Here is a 16,894-nt window from a genome sequence, read left to right as displayed (position 1 = left end):
GGCATCAGAGCCCCTCCCTTTGGAAGCAGGAGCCCCAGAGCAAGGCCCTCCATCGCAGAGGGACAACAGGCAGTGTCCCGCTCCCTGAGCAGGGGGAGGAAGGCACAGACTCTGCTCCCTCTGCCACCTCACACTGTCCGAGCACCATGGGGAGGCAATACAAGGGATTCCTGATATTCCTCTTTAGCCAGGCTTGTGCTGCTGAACTTGCTTCCCTGAGGTTTCCCCCTTCTCCAATGCCAGTCCCACCAGCTGGCAGCCTCAGGCATCCCTGCTCCCACCCCACCAATGGGAAAAAGATGGACACAGACAGGCAGAGGTTTAAAATCCTGTTCACAGAACTATGTCCCTTTTGTACAGCACAAAACATATTTTTTACAGTATTTACAGCAGCAGCTGGGGCAGAGGCACTTGGGGGGCAGAGAGGGGCTTTATCTGGGGCTAAGCAAAGGTCAGCAGTGACAGATGCCACCAAGGAACCGGGCTTCCCAGCCTGGAGGGGACACTGAGGTCATGCTGATGTCGGGCAAGCTGATCTTCCCCAAAATTACTCTGGGGGCTTCAGCAGCAGCCCAGCTGCCCCCAAACCCCTTGGAGCCACAAGACCCTGCACAGGGCAGGGCCAAGTCCTGCCCAGGGCTGTCCTCCCCTGGCGCTGGCAGGGCCTTGTCACCATCGTCCTGCGGCCGGATCCGTCCCCACTGCCCGTCCCTGTCCCCGGAGCCATCCCCACCCCAGCCAGAGGTGCAGAGGCAGCATCAGGGAGACTCAGGGCCGGGGCTGCTCCTCTCCAGACTCCACAGCACAGCTCACATCTCTGCAGGATGACACAGAAGATGGTGACAGTCTACAGGGTTAGAGCAGAAATGTGGGGCAGGGGATCAGCTCTGGTCCCCTCCCTCCCTCCTCCCTCCTGGCATGGCTGGGGCCTGGAAAGGAACACTTCCCACCAGCCACCTCATTTTGGACACGAGGGATGGGAACAGATAGCAGAACTGTGCCTTTCACAGTCTGCGTGGGGGGAAATCTGGTTCTCTGTGCCTCCAGCCTGTCACACAGGGCCCCTGTGGGAGGAAGTGGCCTCTGCCTCGGTTTCCCCAGCACAGCAGCCATTGGGGAGCTGCCAAACTCTCCAGAGCTCCTGGGTACAGCAGCCAAACTCTCCAGAGGTGCCAGAGATGCCCAGCACAGCATCAGCCCCTCTCACAGGGACACCCCAGGCTCTTACCAGGAGGGAAACATCTGGAGGAGGAGAGCATGACCAACAGGCTGGGATTGCCCTCCCTGCCACCACACAGACCCCCTCTCCTCCCTCCTGATGGGGTAGGTTAGGATACACCACAAGGGAAGATCCCGTCTTTCCTCCTGCTCACCTTCCCCCCCAAGTAAAGGGCAGCCTCTGAGCAGCAGCTGGAGGGAGGCTGCAGGCAGAGGACCACAGGTCTCTGTGCATCTTCCCAAAAACATCAACAGCTCTGCAGGCTGTGCTGTTGGGCTCCACTGCCAGGACTAACCCAGCCTTCGTGTCCCCAGGCACCAACACTGCACCTCATCTGAGGAAACTGAGGCAGCAGGGGGGTAAGACACTTAAGCCATGGAATTTCTTCCCAAGCTGAAAGAGTTGGAAGAGGGTGGCGACACCCATGAGCCCCTCCCCAAAAGGAAGAATGGAAGGGTTCCACCACTGCAGCCAAAATCAAGTTCCAAGCCCCCTGCAGCAGGACCCCCAGGCAGAGGAGGTGCTGGCCAGGCTGTGCCGAGTCAGGGGCAGGGGAGGAGCCCCAGCCCAGGTGTCCCATCCCGTGGGAAGTGCAGGGATCAAGGCTGGGCATGTAGCTGGGCATGTACCTTCCAAGGCTTTATCCAGGTCTGCGATGAACTCCTCCAGCTCCTGTGTGTCTCCAAGCTTTGCTAGTGGGGAAAAACACGGTCAGGTCTCCCCATTCCCCCCTCACTGGGGAGAGCAGAGACCTCAACCCCTTGTTCCTAGTACAGCTGCTCCAGCTGTGTTTGTCCCAGCCAGTCCAGCCTCAACTAGGAAAATCCCAACTAGGAAAATGCCCCTTCCAGGCTCCTGCCAGGACACAAGGGCTCATTCCCACTCTGTAGGGCCCCATTGGCACCCCCCTATCCAGGGCTGGCAGTCATTGCCAAGCCCAGCTGAGCACAGAGAAGGAAGCCCTGCAAACCCCTTTGGGTGGGGCCAGGCTCACCTTTGGTGGCATAAGTGTCAGCTGGGCTGTTGAGGTGCTCCTCACTGGAGTTGAGGCTGCTTCCTGGGGACGTGCTGGCACCTGTGGAGACAGAGCATCAGTCCCTGGCCTGGGCACAGGCCCCTGATGAACACTTTGCAAGAGCACGGCCCGGTCGTGCCCATGGCACACGGTGGCACGCTCTTGGAGACCCCATTTGCTCCTCCCCTGCTTCTAGGAATGCTTGGAAAAATGGAACTGAGTTTCTTTCTCAGGTCGAAGAGCACCAGAGGTTGTCTGGGCACAGTTACAAGGACAGGGTTATTACAGAAAACTCGGTTATCCCCAGCTTCTCGGGGTTCTGCAGGAGCCTGCCTGGCATAAGTAGCCCTGGCAGATGTTGGCAGGTTCTGGGCCACTATCCAGTGGTCATCCCCCATTGCTCATCCAGCCCACCAGGGCTGACTCAGGCAGTGTCAGCAGGAAGATGTGCTCCACGGAGGAACCACAGAGCTCCCACCCCAGCAGACACCATCCTCCCCAGGGCTCCTCACCCTCAGCCCAGACTCACTCTCCAGCTCATCGATGCCACTGTCATACACACTCTGTCCGGCTTTCCTCTTCAGCTCCTCTAGGTGCTGCTGGTACTGACTCGCAGGGCCCCGGTCAAAGTCCTCCATGACCTCCTCGAACTCCCTCAGCAGCTCACTGAGCTCCTCAGCCATCGCTGGGGGCAACATGAGGGTGTTGGGGTACCCACCTGGCAGGCAGAGCCAGCAAGAGCCTCTCGGGAGCAGCCCAGGCTGGGGATGGGGCAGAGCCAGGCTCCAGGTCCCGGCTGTGCAGGCAGTGCCAGCCCTGCTCCGAGCACACGCAGCTCCTCGGGCAGCTCAGCCTTCCCTCCAGCTCATCCCACAGCTGGGCTGGGGCCAGCCCAGTAAGAGCTGGTCCTACACAGACTTGACAGAATCCCAGAAGGGTCTGAGCAGGAAGGGAGCTCAGAGCCCATCCCATTCTACTCCTGCCGTGGCAGGGACATCTCCCACTGTCTCAGGCTGCTCCAAGCCCCAGTATCCAGCCTGGCCTTGGGCACTGCCAGGGATCCAGGGGCAGCCACAGCTGCTCCGACCAGGCTGGGGCACACGGAGGAGGGCACAATCCTCGGCCGGGGGGGTCCGGGACCCCGGCTCCATCCCGCTCCCGGGGAGTGCCCAGAGGCTGCGGGGGGACACAGGAGCGGAACCCCTCGCGGGTTCCGAGGAGGCGGCATCCCCCGGATCGTTTCGGTTCGGCACTCACCGGCTGCTCGGCTCCCTGTGCTCCGGTCCCGGCGGCAGCGGCGCCTCCCGCTCCGCTCCCGCCGCTTTTGCTCCGCACCGGGGCTGGGCGGGGTCTCCGGGAGACTCCGCCCCCAAACGGCCGCGCGGGACCGGGGGAGTCCCGGGGTCACCCCCCAAAACACCCCGAAACATCCCTGAACAAACACCCCCGAACAAACCGCGGACAGGAGGTGGAACACGGTGGTCGGGCTCAGCTCCCGGGGAACGAGGGACAGACGGCCTCGAGGTGTGCCAGGGAGGGTCAGGTTGGCTATCAGGGGAAATTCCTTCGTGGACAGGGCTGTCCGGCCCTGGCACAGCTGCCCAGGGCAGTGCTGGAGTGCCCGTCCCTGGAGGGATTTCAAAGCCGTGTGGTGTGGCACTTGGGGAGATGGGTCAGTGTGGCCTTGGCAGTGCTGGGGGATGGTTGGACTCGGTGCTCTTGCAGAGTTTTTCCAACCTCAATGGTTCCACAATTCTTTCCCACAGGTTTCCCAGAGAGCTGTCAAGCCCAGAGCTCTGTGTCTGGGCCCGACCCTGGATACTGGTCAGCAGCGTGAGGGAGTCACAAGGGTTAAAAAAAGAGGAGCTCAGGCTCTGCTTTCTTTGCTGTTGACTCTAAAGCCACCCATGGATCTGAGCAGCCAGTCCCACTCCTGCAGATTCTCCCTGTTGTACCCTAGGCCTGGCTCTGCCCCACCGGTTTGGGGGGCTCAAGGGGGCTTTGGTGGGGCTGGAACTAAAAACCAGCCAGAACCACCCAACAGCAGCAAGTGCCCCCCAAAACCAGCAAGTGCTCCCTAAACAGCAATGACCCCCCCAACAGTGACCAGCCCCAAAACGGCAACCAGCTCCTGAGAGCCACCACCCCCCAAAAGCAGACTCCCCCAAACATTCCCCACTGCCCCAAAAGCAAACACCCTGCCTCAAGAAGAGACCCCCAACAGCAGCAACCCCTCCTGTGCCAGCACTGGGGATCAGGAAGGATCAAGGCAGAACCTTCCCTATCATTTCTGAGGTGACCCCCAAGGCTTGCAGGGACAAAGAGCCCCTGAAAACAGAACCTGGAGCAAAAGCCAGCCAGCCCCTCCAGAGCAACGCCAAGGCTCCATGAATGAGACGTGCACTGGCTGGGGAGGGGTTTTATTTCGTGAGGCTGGAATGGAGCAGCGCCGGGCCAGCCCCGTGCGCTCCGGCAGAGGCTCCGTGCAGCCGCATGGGGCCGGGGCCGGGCCGGTGCCGGGCTGCCCTCAAGCGGAGTTTCCAGCAATATCGCATCAACACTGCCAGGGATAAACACCCTACCGGCGGCTTTGATGGCTCTCTAGTAGTCAGAGAAAGCTGGTGCTTCCCGGTGAGCTCCCCGTGCCCCCCTGCCCCCGTTATGGTGCTGGGAAAGTGAAATCCAGCAGGACTTTTCCTGCAAAGAGCTGCCTCCCGTGTCAGCATCCCTGTTCCATCCTAGAATCATGGAATAACAGAATGGCTTGGGTGGGAAGGGACCTTAAAGTCCATCCCACTCCACCCCCTGCCATGGGCAAGGACACCTTTCCCTATCCCAGGCTGCTCCAAGCCACATCCAACCTGGCCTTGGACACTTCCAGGGATCCAGGGGGCAGCCACAGCTGCTCTGGATGACCTGTGCCAGTGTTTTACCACCCTAGGAAGGAATTTGAAAGGCTGGGGGCTGCTCTTGCAGCAGGTGCAATCCCACCCAAAGCAGTGGCTGGACACAATGTTGGTTTCACAGCTGACATTCGAGTGTTCCCATGGCCTCTGGAACCTTTCACTGCCTCATGGTGTCCCAAATTTATCTGCTCCTCCAGACACAACAGCTCTGCTGCCCTCTGGAGCTTATCAGCTCCTAGGGGGTCTCACCAGCTATCTCACAGCACAGGCTCCTGTGGGAAATGCTTCCCCACCCATCCCAACTGTTCTATCTGTAGGGAAAGGACCTTTGCAAAAAAAGAGCCCAGCCCTGAGCAGGGCACCTGAGAAGGTCTGGGTGCCTTCAGACCAGGACTGGGTGCAGGCTGTGGTGGAGTATGGAATACTGTTTGCAGAAGTACTCTTTTGTCCCTAAAAGTGCCCTGCTGTGGCTGCCCCATCCCTGGAAAAGTTCAAGGCCAGAAGGCCAGGCTGGATGGGGTTTGGAGCAGCCTGGTGCAGTGGAAGGTGTCCCTGCCTGTGCCAGGGCCTCACCGCCCTCACAGGGAAGAATTTCTCTGAATATCCCATGAATATCCCAATTTCTCCCTCTGGCAATGGGAAGCCATTCTCCTTGTCCTGTCCCTCCAGGCCCTTACAAAAGCATTTGGATACATGGATAAGGTCCCTCTGAGCCATCTCTTCTCCAGGCTGAGCAGTCCCAGCTTCCTCAGCCTGTTCTCCCAAGAGTGCCCCCAGGTCTAGAGATGGCCATCCATTGCCCAGGGTGCTGTGAGGAGGAGGTGCAGGGCAGGGCTGTGCTGAGGACGTGGCAGCGGTTGGACCCGCAGGGAGGTGCCAGCCTGGCAGAAGACCCCCGAGTACAGCTCTGCCCCCAGGGCACAGGCACAGGGGCTGCTCCCAAAGTGAGGCAAGGGCTGGGTTTTGTGGAAAAAGCTGCCTGGTTTTGTCCAGAGAGCCTGGCCAGGGCTCGCTAGATGCCAACATCCAGGTTTAGGAAGGAGACGTTGCTGTACAGCTCCGAGGAGACCGAGCCTTGCTCCAGGCTGTGTGTCCAGCCAGGCAGTGCGGACGGAGCGAGCTCCTCCCTGGGATCCTCACGCTCTGGGCTCCTAAGGAAGCAAAAAAGAGAGAGATGCTGTTTGCAAATGCTTCTACTGCCTACTGCACTCCCAAATGGGCTCAAGAAGTGATCCCAAAGATTGCCATCTGCAGACAGTCCCAAAAGGAATGTGAAGATGAACAAGAAGCTGTATCATGGATCACAGAATCCTAGGTTTGGGTTGGAAGGAACTTTGAAGAGCATCTAGTCCATGGGCACAGATACCTTCCACTAGACCGGGATGCCTCAAGCCCCATCCAAACTGGTATGGAAGTGGCCTGTGGTCCAGAAAAACCTTCCCACAGGACAATTCATGTTTACTGAAGGGTCACCAGCTCTACTGAAGGCTCTTGAGCACCCCCTGCTTCCCAGGATCCCCTGTTTTCAATAATTCTCTACTTCCAACTCCAGGGAGCAAACCTCTCCTGCGTTATGTGCCTTGGTGGACCCAGCTCATGGGAAGTAAGGTCCTCTCAGCCACCATCTTTAAGGTTAGGGAAGGGCACGAGCTCCAGTTCTGAGACTCAGTGGGACTGTCCTGCCTTGGATCCGAAATGAGGATGTATGGACAGAGCTGGCAGCCCTGCACAGACACACGGGGCAGGCAAAGACTGCAGGGAAACACGAGGTCTGGAGAAGGGAGAAGATCTGGAGAAGGCTGGTGGTGGAGCAGGAATCAGCGTGTGACACTGAGAGGCAGGAGCAGGGGAGGGGCTGGACAGGAGCCATGTGGATGCCAGAGCTCTGGAGAGAGCTGGCACAGGCTGAGGAGCAAACAGGGAAAGCAGGGAGCTCCGAGGGATGGGAAGGATGGAGTGTGAAGGGCTTTTGCTGGGCAGCTGGTGACCATAGCGCTGTAGGAAGGAGCAATCTGGAGGAAGATGAGCAGGGTGTGCTGTCACTTGTCCCTGTGCCCTGAAGAGCTCCTCGGGCACTTACGGCACATCAGGGAACTTCCTGCGCAGCAGGTACTCGATGACATCGGGGTCTGTCTGGAACAGCCTCCTCAGCACGTCACACTGCATCTCTGGAGACACCTGGTGAAACACAGCCACACCACTCGTGGGGCTGCTCTTGGCAGGAGGCTGAGCTGGGCAGCCAAGGAAGGTCCCCAGGATATGGTCACAGACCAGCACGTTGGTGTCACACCCCACACACCTCCCAGGGTCTGCAGGATCTCAGCCCCTGCTTTCCCCCCACAATCCCCAGTCCTTTGGCTCCCTGCAGACCACAAAAATTGCTATAAGGCTTTTTGGGGACCCGAAATGTCACATTCTAATAGACCTGAGGGGACTATGAGTCTAGTCTGTGAGTGCCCTGTGGGAGAGCAGAGAGAGGATGAAGCCAGAGCCTTCCCAGAGGATGGGCACAGACCAAGGTGTGCATCTCTGACAGGGACAAAATCCTTACCCTGCTGCTCTTGGAAGAGTTCAGAGGGAAGGAGGGGCTGGAGGGGCTGCCCTGAGGAGCCCCACATACCATGAACAGGGAGTGGTGGTGCTCAATCAGCCTCTGGAGCACCAGGATTATGGCAGCACTGTCCTCAAAGTTCAGGGCACCGACATCTTTCTCTCCAGGCTTCTCCTTCTGCAGGATGTTGGGACCAAAGACTGTAGCCAGGTTTGACACTGTCATTTTATTCCCAGGGATCTACAAGGAAGCACCAAAGGAACCTGTGGACTGTGGATGTAGTGGCATGGGATGTCCCAGGATATCCTCATCCACCCCAGGGCAGGAACACAAGAGCAAGGTGAGGGTGAGATGTTGGTCTGGATCCAGTTTGGTCCTCTCTGAGCTGGTGGCAGTGCCAGCACAAAGGGCTTGAGGTGCTGGAGCACACACTCATCCCATTCCCACCTGCCTCACCTTCCCACCTTTTCCAACCACAACGACCCCGGGATTCCGTGAAGGATTTGTTTTCTCCGGAAGCCGTCACCCGGGCTTGCAGCAGCTCTGCTCAGTTGCAGCCCCAGCAGCCCGAGCACCTTCCCCCGGGCAGCCCCTCTGGAGCAGCCTTACCTGGCGGCCCTGGGGGTCCCAGGAGCTCTCGGCGTGCCGGGCCACCTCGGCCAGGAAGCGCAGGAGCCGCAGCAGGGTGTCACTGTGGCACGGGGGCAGCAGGAACAGCAGCAGCTGCAGCGTGTCCAGCTGGGCCTGCCCCTCCAGGCCTGGGGAGAGCAGCTGTTAGTGAGGGTCCCAGCTCTCCTCCACATGCTTGGTAATGAGCTCTGCTGGGAGCCAGGCTGCTGTCCCACCCTTCCTCCCACAGGATGGAGAACCCAGCAAGGGCTATGGTGTTGTTGGATACTGCACAGCCACACAGCTGTTATGGACCAGAGGGATTTTTATAGTCCAATTCAAAAGAAATCAAACAAAACCCCCACCAAACCCACTGATTACAGTGGCTGTGTGTGGGACTGTGGCACTGCCAGGGACCACAACACTAATCCCATCGCTGTCCAGATGTTTTGGAAAAGAAGGGTGGTGAGGAAGGATCCATTCCTGGCAGTGTCCAAAGTCAGGTTGGACAAGACTTGGAGCAACCTGACCAAGTGAGAGGTGCCCCCGACACAAATCCTCCTGTGGCTGTGCAGGCTCTGCTCCACAGGTACTCACTGGCTGTGCTGAGGAAGGCTCCATAGAGCTCTCTGGGAATCAGGGAATTGGGCATATCCCGGAAAAACTCTTTCAGCAGGGCAGCCACATCATGAACACTTTGATGCTCATCCAAGAAAACATCCAGCCCTCGGTCAAACTCTTCCCTCAGCTTGGAGATGGAAGAAATGGGAAGGATGAAAATCATAGTCAGTTCTAGTCTGTTTCAGACCTCTCCACACCAATGTCAGCTCTATCCATCCCCATCCACATGAGCCTCTATCCCTGATAAGGCACAGCCAGAGGATGTAGTGGATGCCTCCCTTTACCTGCTGGACTCTTTTCTTGGAGCTCCCGACACGGAAGATGCCAACAGTTTGGAGCCCTGGGGGACAGAGAGGTTAGTGCTGTGCATTCCCGTGGCTCCCTGCCACCCTGGCTGCTCCTGGGAGCACCTCAGCACCGTGGTAAGGCTTCTCTTGTATGGCTTCCCCTTCTCCAGGCAGTGAGGAAAAGGAAGGGCTGTGGAGCCATGAGATTTCCTTGGGTTGCCTGTGGGAAGGGAGGAGATCCCGTCCCTACAGTCACTGTGAGGAGGGCTGGATGTGCAGCAGAGGCTGAGGCACCAGGAGATGGTCACTGACACACACAGTGACATTCCCTCCTCAGTGACATTCCCCTCTGGTGCTGCATCCAACCCAGAGGACTCTCCACAGGAGGCTCTTGGAGCCCAGGACTCACAGAAGCATTCAGGTTGGGAAAGACCTCCAAGACCATCAAGTCCAACCTTTGGGTGAATCCTACAGTGCCCATTAAACCTGGCCTTCCTCCCACCTTGAGGGTGGCCAGGCCAGGATGTCCTAGTAGCCACACACAGGGAGTTTTTCCAGCCCTTACCGTGTGTCTCAAGGTGAGTGCAGCACCTGTCCACAATCCGTGGCACCTGCCAGGTGATGGGGTTCAGGCTCAGCGGCTTCTTCTTGCCCCGGCTCCTGCGAGGGTCCAGCTCATGGGGGTGTGAGAGCTGCAGGGCCTCCAGCAGCTCAGATGTGTTGTCACTCAGGTCCGTGATGGAATCCACGGACATGGCCCCCTGTGATGGAGCAGAGGGCATTTGCAGGTGGCAGGAATGACCCCACAGATCCATCACTGCCATGACCACAGGTTTCTGGGAAAGTGCAGCATCCACCCCTGCCATGGCAGGGACACCTCCCACAATCCCAGGTTGCTCCAGGCCCCATGTCCACCCTGATCTTGGACACTTCCAGGGATCCGGGGGCAGCCACAGCTTCTCTGGGCACTCTGTGCCAGGGCCTGCCCATTCTCATGGGGAAGAATTCCTTCCCAATATCCCATCCATTCCTGCCCTCTGGACCCTTAAATGTCCCCCTGGTAACCTCAGCTCCATAAGAGCTTTGCTAGTGAGGTCCTTCCACTCCTCACAGTCCATCTCTGATGGGGCTGGGGACATCACCATTTCCCCAAGGACAGACTGGGACCAGCCCAGCTTGGGACATAACCCACTCAAGCAGTCAGAAAAAATCCTGGAAAATCCCATTTATTGCTGAATTCAGATGCCCCCATCCCACAGCACCACCAGAGCCCATTTTGGGGACCATACCCTCCGCTGGCTCCAGGAGCTCTTCTCCACAAGAGCTGGGGAAAGCAGCTCCTCTGGGCAGCCCCCGTCGGGTGCCCGGATACAGCTGGTGCCCATTCCCAGCCTCTTGTGCCTCTGGGCCCGGAACCTCGTCACCGTGGCCTCCACCTCCAGGCAGAGCCGCCGGCTCCTGCCCATGGCCTCCTGCAGCTGCCGGCAGGCGCGGTCGTTGGCGATGACCTGGGGGAGCGGCACCCCGAAGGTGTGGGCAGAGCAGTCTGGGGAAACACGGCAGGAAGGGACAGGCATTGCAGGGAGGGAGCTGCAGGGATGGACCCGCCAGTCCTGCCCCCAGGAGCACCTGGAGCACTCCCAAGGAGCCAGGCAAACCCGAAGGGAGCTGCTCTTCCTGGAAAGCAGGGAAGGTGTGGTGGGACCATGGTGCCAAAGAGCCAAGGGGAAGGGCACCCCATGGGAAGCGGGGTGCTGGGGGGACAGGGAGGAGACACAGGGGCCTGCTCTCCATCAGTGGGCTTGTTGGAGCCTGTCCCAGTTTTTCTTGGAGTTTCCTTCCTTTAACTGGCTACAGCCCCATGAAGATGCCATGGCATCTATGAAGCAACAACTTCATAAATCACCAAAAGATCCTTTCCAAATTCTAACTGTGAGAAATGGATTTGTAGAGAGTTCTCAGGGCCTAACAGAAGGCCCACACAGTATACATCTGTATGCAAACTTTGAGACAAGAAATGCTGACTTAAAAATACCATAGAATAAGATATTGTTGAGAGAAAAATGAACCTAGAAAAAAAGTTTCAAAAGATGACCTTACAAATAAGACTAGATACTTTAGAGAAATAAAACTATGAAAAATGCATTATATTAGGACCCACGAGGGGTAGTTTTACATTATTAGCTTTAAGGCATCTACAGCATGGCTTGGCAAAAAGCTGGCAAGCCAAGAAATTCTCATAGTGTACTGTAATTTGGAAATAGTTGGCTTCTGATTGTGATGGCGTGAATTATAACATCTGTATTGTCTCAGCCTTCTCATGAGACTGAAAATGGAATGTTTTTAAAACACCTCTCAGTTGCCCCAGCTCTAGATCAAGAAGAGAGTATTGTCCAACAAACTGGTGCCCCATGGGAGGAGCAGATAACTCAACTAAACTGTCCAACCTGCCAGAATGCCTCAAGGTCATTTTTGTGAAGTGCTGCTGAGAGAAGCATGAATCCTGGGATCATAACTCCTGCAAGAAGAGAGAAGTTGGATTTCTACCCTCGTTGCTGGCTCATTCAGGACGAGATCCGACAAGGAATTGCCTGTTGTTCAACATCAGGTAAGCCTCAGGGAACATGTGAGGACACAAGATGTCCAGTTTGCCTAGAGATATTTATAAAACCTTAAAGAACTGGTCAAATCTAATTCCTGTAACGTGAGTTAAAGGACTTACTATTATGCATTCAGAAGCAGTTTCCAGCTGCAGATGAAGCTTCTATATTATCACTCCCTCTCTGGGAACTTTTAGGACTGAAACTATATAATGCTTTTACCACAGACAGAGATCAAACAGCTACTAAGTTGCTACCAGCATGTTGTAAAATGATTGATATGTTTAAACATTCTAAGTGAAGTATGAGGCAATAATTTCAGTAGTTTCCTTGAATGGGTTTTGTACTGGTGTGGGGAAGCTCATTCCCACATGGCTCTGCTCTAGGATTCTGTGTACCCCAGGGTTGTCACTGAGGTCCTTCAAGGGATGCTACTGGAGGTAGCAAGATCAGGGCAAAGTAGGCAGATAGACACATTTATAGGTGTTCACCTTGAATATGCATTTCACATTGCAGATATTCCACACACCTTTCTGTGCCTTCCAGGCTCCATCAAGCTCATGCCATTCCAAGAACAGCAGAACAACTGAAGCAAGCATCCTGCTGGATTTGGGCACTTCCCACCCCACCCCACCAAAAATCACCCATTCCCCCTGAGAGCAGGGACCAAAGGCCATATAAAAGTGAGGCTGCTCACCTTTCCTGTCCTTCGAGAAGCTCTCCAACTTCTGCCGGATGGATTTAATGCCTCTGGGGCCATCTAAGAGAAGAAGAGAAGGGGAAGGTTCAGCACCAGCATCTTGGGGCTGGTTCAGCATAGGCTCCCTGTCCCTCTGAAGCCTCCAGCCAGGGGACACTGCAGTGACAGCCACGGCCCTGAGGGGATCCAGGAGTCCTCTGGGACACACAGTGGGCACCAGCAGCCCAGGGAGCAGCTCTGGAGATGGACATCACTGCCCAGAGACCAGCCCTGGAGATGGACATCACTGCTTGGAGAACATTCCCAGAGATGGGCACCATCCTCTGCGAGAGAAGGGGTGGAGGGACCCCATGGCTCTATATGAGCAGTGAGACCCAGAAAGGCTTTTGGGAATGTTTTACAGAGCACAGACATGAAAAGTTGTACAAAACACCATTCCAAATCCCATCCTACTCTGTAGGACTCCCACCTCACACATCCAGCAGCAGTGAACTGAGAATTAACTCCCTGCCCACCCTAAATCCTTCCAGGACACATCACCCTATTCTGGCTTATCCTCTTCATTCCCGAGGAATTCTCTTCCTAGGAACAGCTTATATCTATTTGTTTGGGTTATTTTGTAAGACTTAGAGGAAAGCTCTGACAGCTGGAATGAGGAACATGAGTGTAGAAGCCAACATAAATTACCCAGCAGTACACTGACCAACCAGGAAGGAAATACTGGGGTTTGGGGCTTTTTTTGGCACTGAACTGGTCCCTAGAGGAGCTGCTGCTGCGGGGTGTCACTGCAAGCTGGATCACAACAGTCCAAAATAAAACAAAATAAAAAAGGAATCAGGATGTTTGTGGTCAAAGTCCTCCAGGGCTGCAGCCCCGGAGCAACTGGGAGTTCTGGGAAGGAGAGGGGAACAGTGCTGGACTCTTCATGATGCCGTTTCATGGCATGAAATCTTTGGAATATTAAGGTGGGAAGCCACACTTGGGTGCCACCTCAAGCAGTTGGTGCTCAGTGTGAGGCTGGGCACTGGGAGATGCTCCATCCCTGGAAGAGGATCCCAGAGACCTGGGGCCTCCATCCTGCCCTGGGGTGCCAGGAGTACAAGGGGGACTGGAGACACCCAGACTCCATCTACACCCCCAGCCCCAGACCTGGTGAGCTGGTGGCATCCCCTGCCCTGCTGGAATGCCAAAATATGGCCCAGGGCACAGGAGGGACATCAAGTGGATAAGAAGTGAATTTGGAAAGGAATGTGGGAACCACAAATCTCTGGGTTTGCTGGTGGGGGACACAGGCAACTCTGTGAACCCTGACAGGGCCTCTGTGCTCAGTTCCTGTCGAGCTCCTAAATTTATCCACCCTTTTATGTGCCAGTGCATTATCCACTCTCCCATAAGCCCCTTTCCAGCATCAGGACTTATTGCTGGCCATGGATCCAAACAGCAAATCCTGTCCCACCCCAAGGGCACTCAGACAATCCCAGTGGAGACCTTGCCAAGTTGTCACATCTGGTTTGGGTTTGGGGGTTGGAGGGTCATGTTCTCACACTGCTGCAGACATGCAAACCCCTCCACAGGCTGATCAGGCCTTCGGGGCTCAGAATAAAGCAGGAATGAGAAATAGAATGGACCAAAATGTGTCACAAATGTCCTTCCATAACCATCACCCCAGGCTGTGGTGTGCGGGTGAGCAGCATGAATGGCTCAGTCTCAGCCCCCCTTGGCAGGAGCCTCCTCTCCTGTCCTCTCCCATCCTGTCCCTCCTCTCCCCTCCTCTCCCCCTGTACCTCTGTCCAGATTGAGATGCCCCACGGGCAGCCTCTCCTGCAGCTGGAACAGCGCCAGCTCCTGCAGACTGGCCCTCTCCAGCTCGGACAGGCTCTGCAGGGCCACGGGCTGCATCCCAGGGCTGGGGCCTGGCACAAGGGGCGAGCCAAAGGTCCTCTGGAAAACACACCTCTGTGAAAGGAACACATGGCAGCGACACCTGCTTTAGGAGAGAAACTGCTGGGAGCGCCCCAGGGAGTCTTTGCAGGATACATTCGTCCCTCTGTCACCTCTCCAAAGAGCCAGTGGGGCTGCAGATGCCCCAACCACATCATCTCACTTCAACCTTCCAAGCAAAGGCCTTGGAGGCTTCAGGAGAAGATACTTAGATTTGATATTGGGAAGGAATTGTTCCCTGTGAGGGTGGGGAGGCCCTAGCACAGGGTGCCCAGAGCAGCTGTGGCTGCTCTGTCCCTGGAAGTGTCCATGTCCAGGCTGGACAGGGCTAGGAGCAGCCTGCACTGGTGGAAAATGTCCCTGCATGGAAGGAGATAAGCTTTAAGATCTCTCCCAAATTCTGTGATTTATCTCTTTTAAATCACAAAAAACCTGCACATGACCAGAGGTGCCGAAGCCCTTTACCCCAGTCACAGGCTGGACCACAGACCACGGACACAGCCTGGACACCCCATCTCCTCTCCCAGAGCTTTGGGGAGCCCTCCCTGTTGTGTGAGGCTCTGGGAGAGCCCACACAGGGACCTGGCTCCTCACCCCACACTGACCTGGCTGCCTCCAGCAGTGCCACCTCCTCCTGGTGCCACCTGTGCCACCGCCCCAGCACTAGCACCACCCGGCACGGTCCAAAGAGCAACAGCAGCCCCAGAGAGAAGAGAGGATTGAGGTCAGAGTACGGGCTCTGAAAAGAACCTCTCCAAAGAGGCTTAAGGCAAGAATGAAAAATAAATGCCTGGAAGTCTCAAGCGATGCAGTGAGACCCCCCCCAAAATGGGGCAGGGCTCCTATGTCAGTCTCTGCCACCCCCCTCCAGCTCCTGAGACTGGTTCCTTCTGGCCAGGTTTGAAATTTCAGTTTCTAAAGGTTAGAAATTAGAAATTTAGAAATTAGAATTTAGAAAGTTACATAAATTTAAAGAAGAAAACAAATACAAAGGAGTTGTTCAGAGTTCCCTGTAAGTGGACACTGAAAAGGGAATTCAGCTACATCATAGAATCCCACACTGCTTTGGGTTGGAAGAGAGCTCAGAAACCACCTCATTCCACCCCTGCCATGGGCAGGGACACCTTCCACTGTCCCAGGTTGCTCCAAGCCCCATCCAACCTGGCCTTGGACACTTCCAGGGATCCAGGAGCAGCCCCAGCTGCTCTGGGCACCCTGTGCCAAGGCCTGCCCACCCTAGGAAGGAATTCCTTCCCAATATCCCATCTATCCCTGCCCTCTATCAAATTAAGGAGGCACAATGCAGGGATTTTTATAACTTACATCCTGCTCCCCTGGGACAGTGTGGGGCAGGAGACTCCTTGGCTGTCACAGATGAGATCATCTCCACACGCCAGGGACAGCTCCTGTGCCTCTGCTGCATTGAGCAGCTCTGCTGTGCATGGATGGATGGATGGATGGACATATCCCCAGAGAGACACACTGTAGGGAATTACCTTTGTGCAGGTGAAGCTCCACACTCCAGCAGAGCCTACGGCCACATCCCCAGCCTGAGCAGAGTCCTGCGGGGATGCAGCCACCAGGGGGTGAGGAGGAGGAAGAATCCCAGTCACAAGAGGGAGCAGCAGAGGGAAGGCAGGAAGGGGAAGGCAGGAAGGGGAAGGCTGGACAAGCTGCTGCTTATCTGCCAAACCGCAGGCGCCACTTGAGGAGCCCTGTGACACGCCACCACCACTGGTACTGCCAAAGCTCATTGTCCAGGATTTAACCCCAAACACCTGTCCTGCTTCTCACCCCAGGGATGGATTTATGTCCCTGGGGACAGCTGAGATGGGGACCAGCACCTCCAAGCCAGAGGCATAAGAGCAGTGTGGGTGTCACTGCAGGGGACAGGGATCAGGGATCCCTGTGCATCTCATGGGACAGGAGAGCTCACTCAGCCTGGACAGGCACCAGGCTCCCCACAAGGAAGGAAATGCTGGCCCACAGCGGGGGCAAAGGCAGAGCCCCCAAAAAAATCCTCCTTTGGAGGGGATGCCAGAGCAGGAATCTCACTAACTCAAAAACAGGACTAGTGCTTATTTCAGGAAATCTCATGGGGAAAGCTCAGTCCAGCTGCCCCCTCCATTCCCAAGGAGCAGTGGCTGCTCCCCCAGTGTCAGCCGCAGTTTCTCTCTTCCCACCTGGATCAAAGGGCCCACTTTTACCTTGCCTGTGTCCTCTTGCAGCAGCACCAGCAGCTCCTGGAGCTCCCAGCTCTTCCTTTGGGACAATGGTTTTCACAGCAGCACCTCCCAAAGGCTCCAGGGGCCCTTCCAGCCCACAGGCGGCAGGAGAAGTGGGGAAGTGATGGAAAGGAGCTGCCACAGCCGAGGGGAGGAGAGAGGGGATGAGAATGTGAATTTTCTGCCAAAGAAATGAGAGCCAGAAACAGCGTGTGGAGAG

The 16,894-nt window shown here is 56.3% G+C and overlaps 2 protein-coding genes across 5 annotated transcripts; both read right to left on the bottom strand.

Moving 5' to 3' along the window:
* Positions 1-316: 316 nt before the first annotated feature.
* Positions 317-3,603, bottom strand: LOC132333864 (regulator of cell cycle RGCC-like). Its single transcript, XM_059859379.1, has 5 exons — positions 3,492-3,603; positions 2,764-2,919; positions 2,214-2,294; positions 1,849-1,911; positions 317-817 (listed from the first exon to the last, which is right to left on the bottom strand). Exons 2-5 carry the CDS (start codon positions 2,915-2,917, stop codon positions 810-812), a joined length of 306 nt encoding a protein of 101 aa, XP_059715362.1. The 5' UTR covers positions 2,918-2,919; positions 3,492-3,603; the 3' UTR covers positions 317-809.
* An 802-nt stretch (positions 3,604-4,405) lies between these two features.
* Positions 4,406-16,834, bottom strand: ARHGAP36 (Rho GTPase activating protein 36). Of its 4 annotated transcripts, none has more exons than XM_059859388.1 (11): positions 16,657-16,834; positions 14,293-14,464; positions 12,506-12,568; positions 10,498-10,754; positions 9,774-9,969; positions 9,206-9,261; positions 8,898-9,048; positions 8,301-8,449; positions 7,761-7,931; positions 7,221-7,318; positions 4,406-6,291 (listed from the first exon to the last, which is right to left on the bottom strand). In XM_059859388.1, exons 2-11 carry the CDS (start codon positions 14,405-14,407, stop codon positions 6,153-6,155), a joined length of 1,395 nt encoding a protein of 464 aa, XP_059715371.1. In that variant the 5' UTR covers positions 14,408-14,464; positions 16,657-16,834; the 3' UTR covers positions 4,406-6,152. The 4 variants fall into 4 exon arrangements, with proteins under 4 accessions (XP_059715371.1, XP_059715370.1, XP_059715374.1 ...); XM_059859387.1 differs by lacking the exon at positions 16,657-16,834 and adding an exon at positions 15,946-16,626; XM_059859391.1 differs by lacking the exon at positions 14,293-14,464 and having other exon boundaries at positions 10,498-10,716.
* Positions 16,835-16,894: the final 60 nt, after the last annotated feature.

The sequence above is a fragment of the Haemorhous mexicanus genome, chromosome 14, assembly GCF_027477595.1.
Source record: "Haemorhous mexicanus isolate bHaeMex1 chromosome 14, bHaeMex1.pri, whole genome shotgun sequence".
NCBI lineage: Eukaryota > Metazoa > Chordata > Aves > Passeriformes > Fringillidae > Haemorhous > Haemorhous mexicanus.
The sequence above is the reverse complement of the archived record's forward strand: the minus strand, read 5'-3'. Positions and strand labels throughout refer to the sequence as shown.

Excerpts from the sequence above, each read along its gene's own strand:
- LOC132333864 (XM_059859379.1), bottom strand. The coding sequence starts at position 2,917 with ATGGCTGAGGAGCTCAGTGAGCTGCTGAGGGAGTTCGAGGAGGTCATG. Across the intron at positions 2,295-2,763 it reads TGGCATCGATGAGCTGGAGA|GTGCCAGCACGTCCCCAGGA; the intron begins GTGAGTCTGGGC and ends CTGTCTCCACAG. Across the intron at positions 1,912-2,213 it reads TGACACTTATGCCACCAAAG|CAAAGCTTGGAGACACACAG; the intron begins GTGAGCCTGGCC and ends TTTCCCCACTAG.
- ARHGAP36 (XM_059859387.1), bottom strand. The coding sequence starts at position 16,203 with ATGAGCTTTGGCAGTACCAGTGGTGGTGGCGTGTCACAGGGCTCCTCA. Across the intron at positions 9,970-10,497 it reads GCTCCTGGAGCCAGCGGAGG|GGGGCCATGTCCGTGGATTC; the intron begins GTATGGTCCCCA and ends GCTCCATCACAG. Across the intron at positions 6,292-7,220 it reads AGGAAGTTCCCTGATGTGCC|GAGCCCAGAGCGTGAGGATC; the intron begins GTAAGTGCCCGA and ends TTGCTTCCTTAG.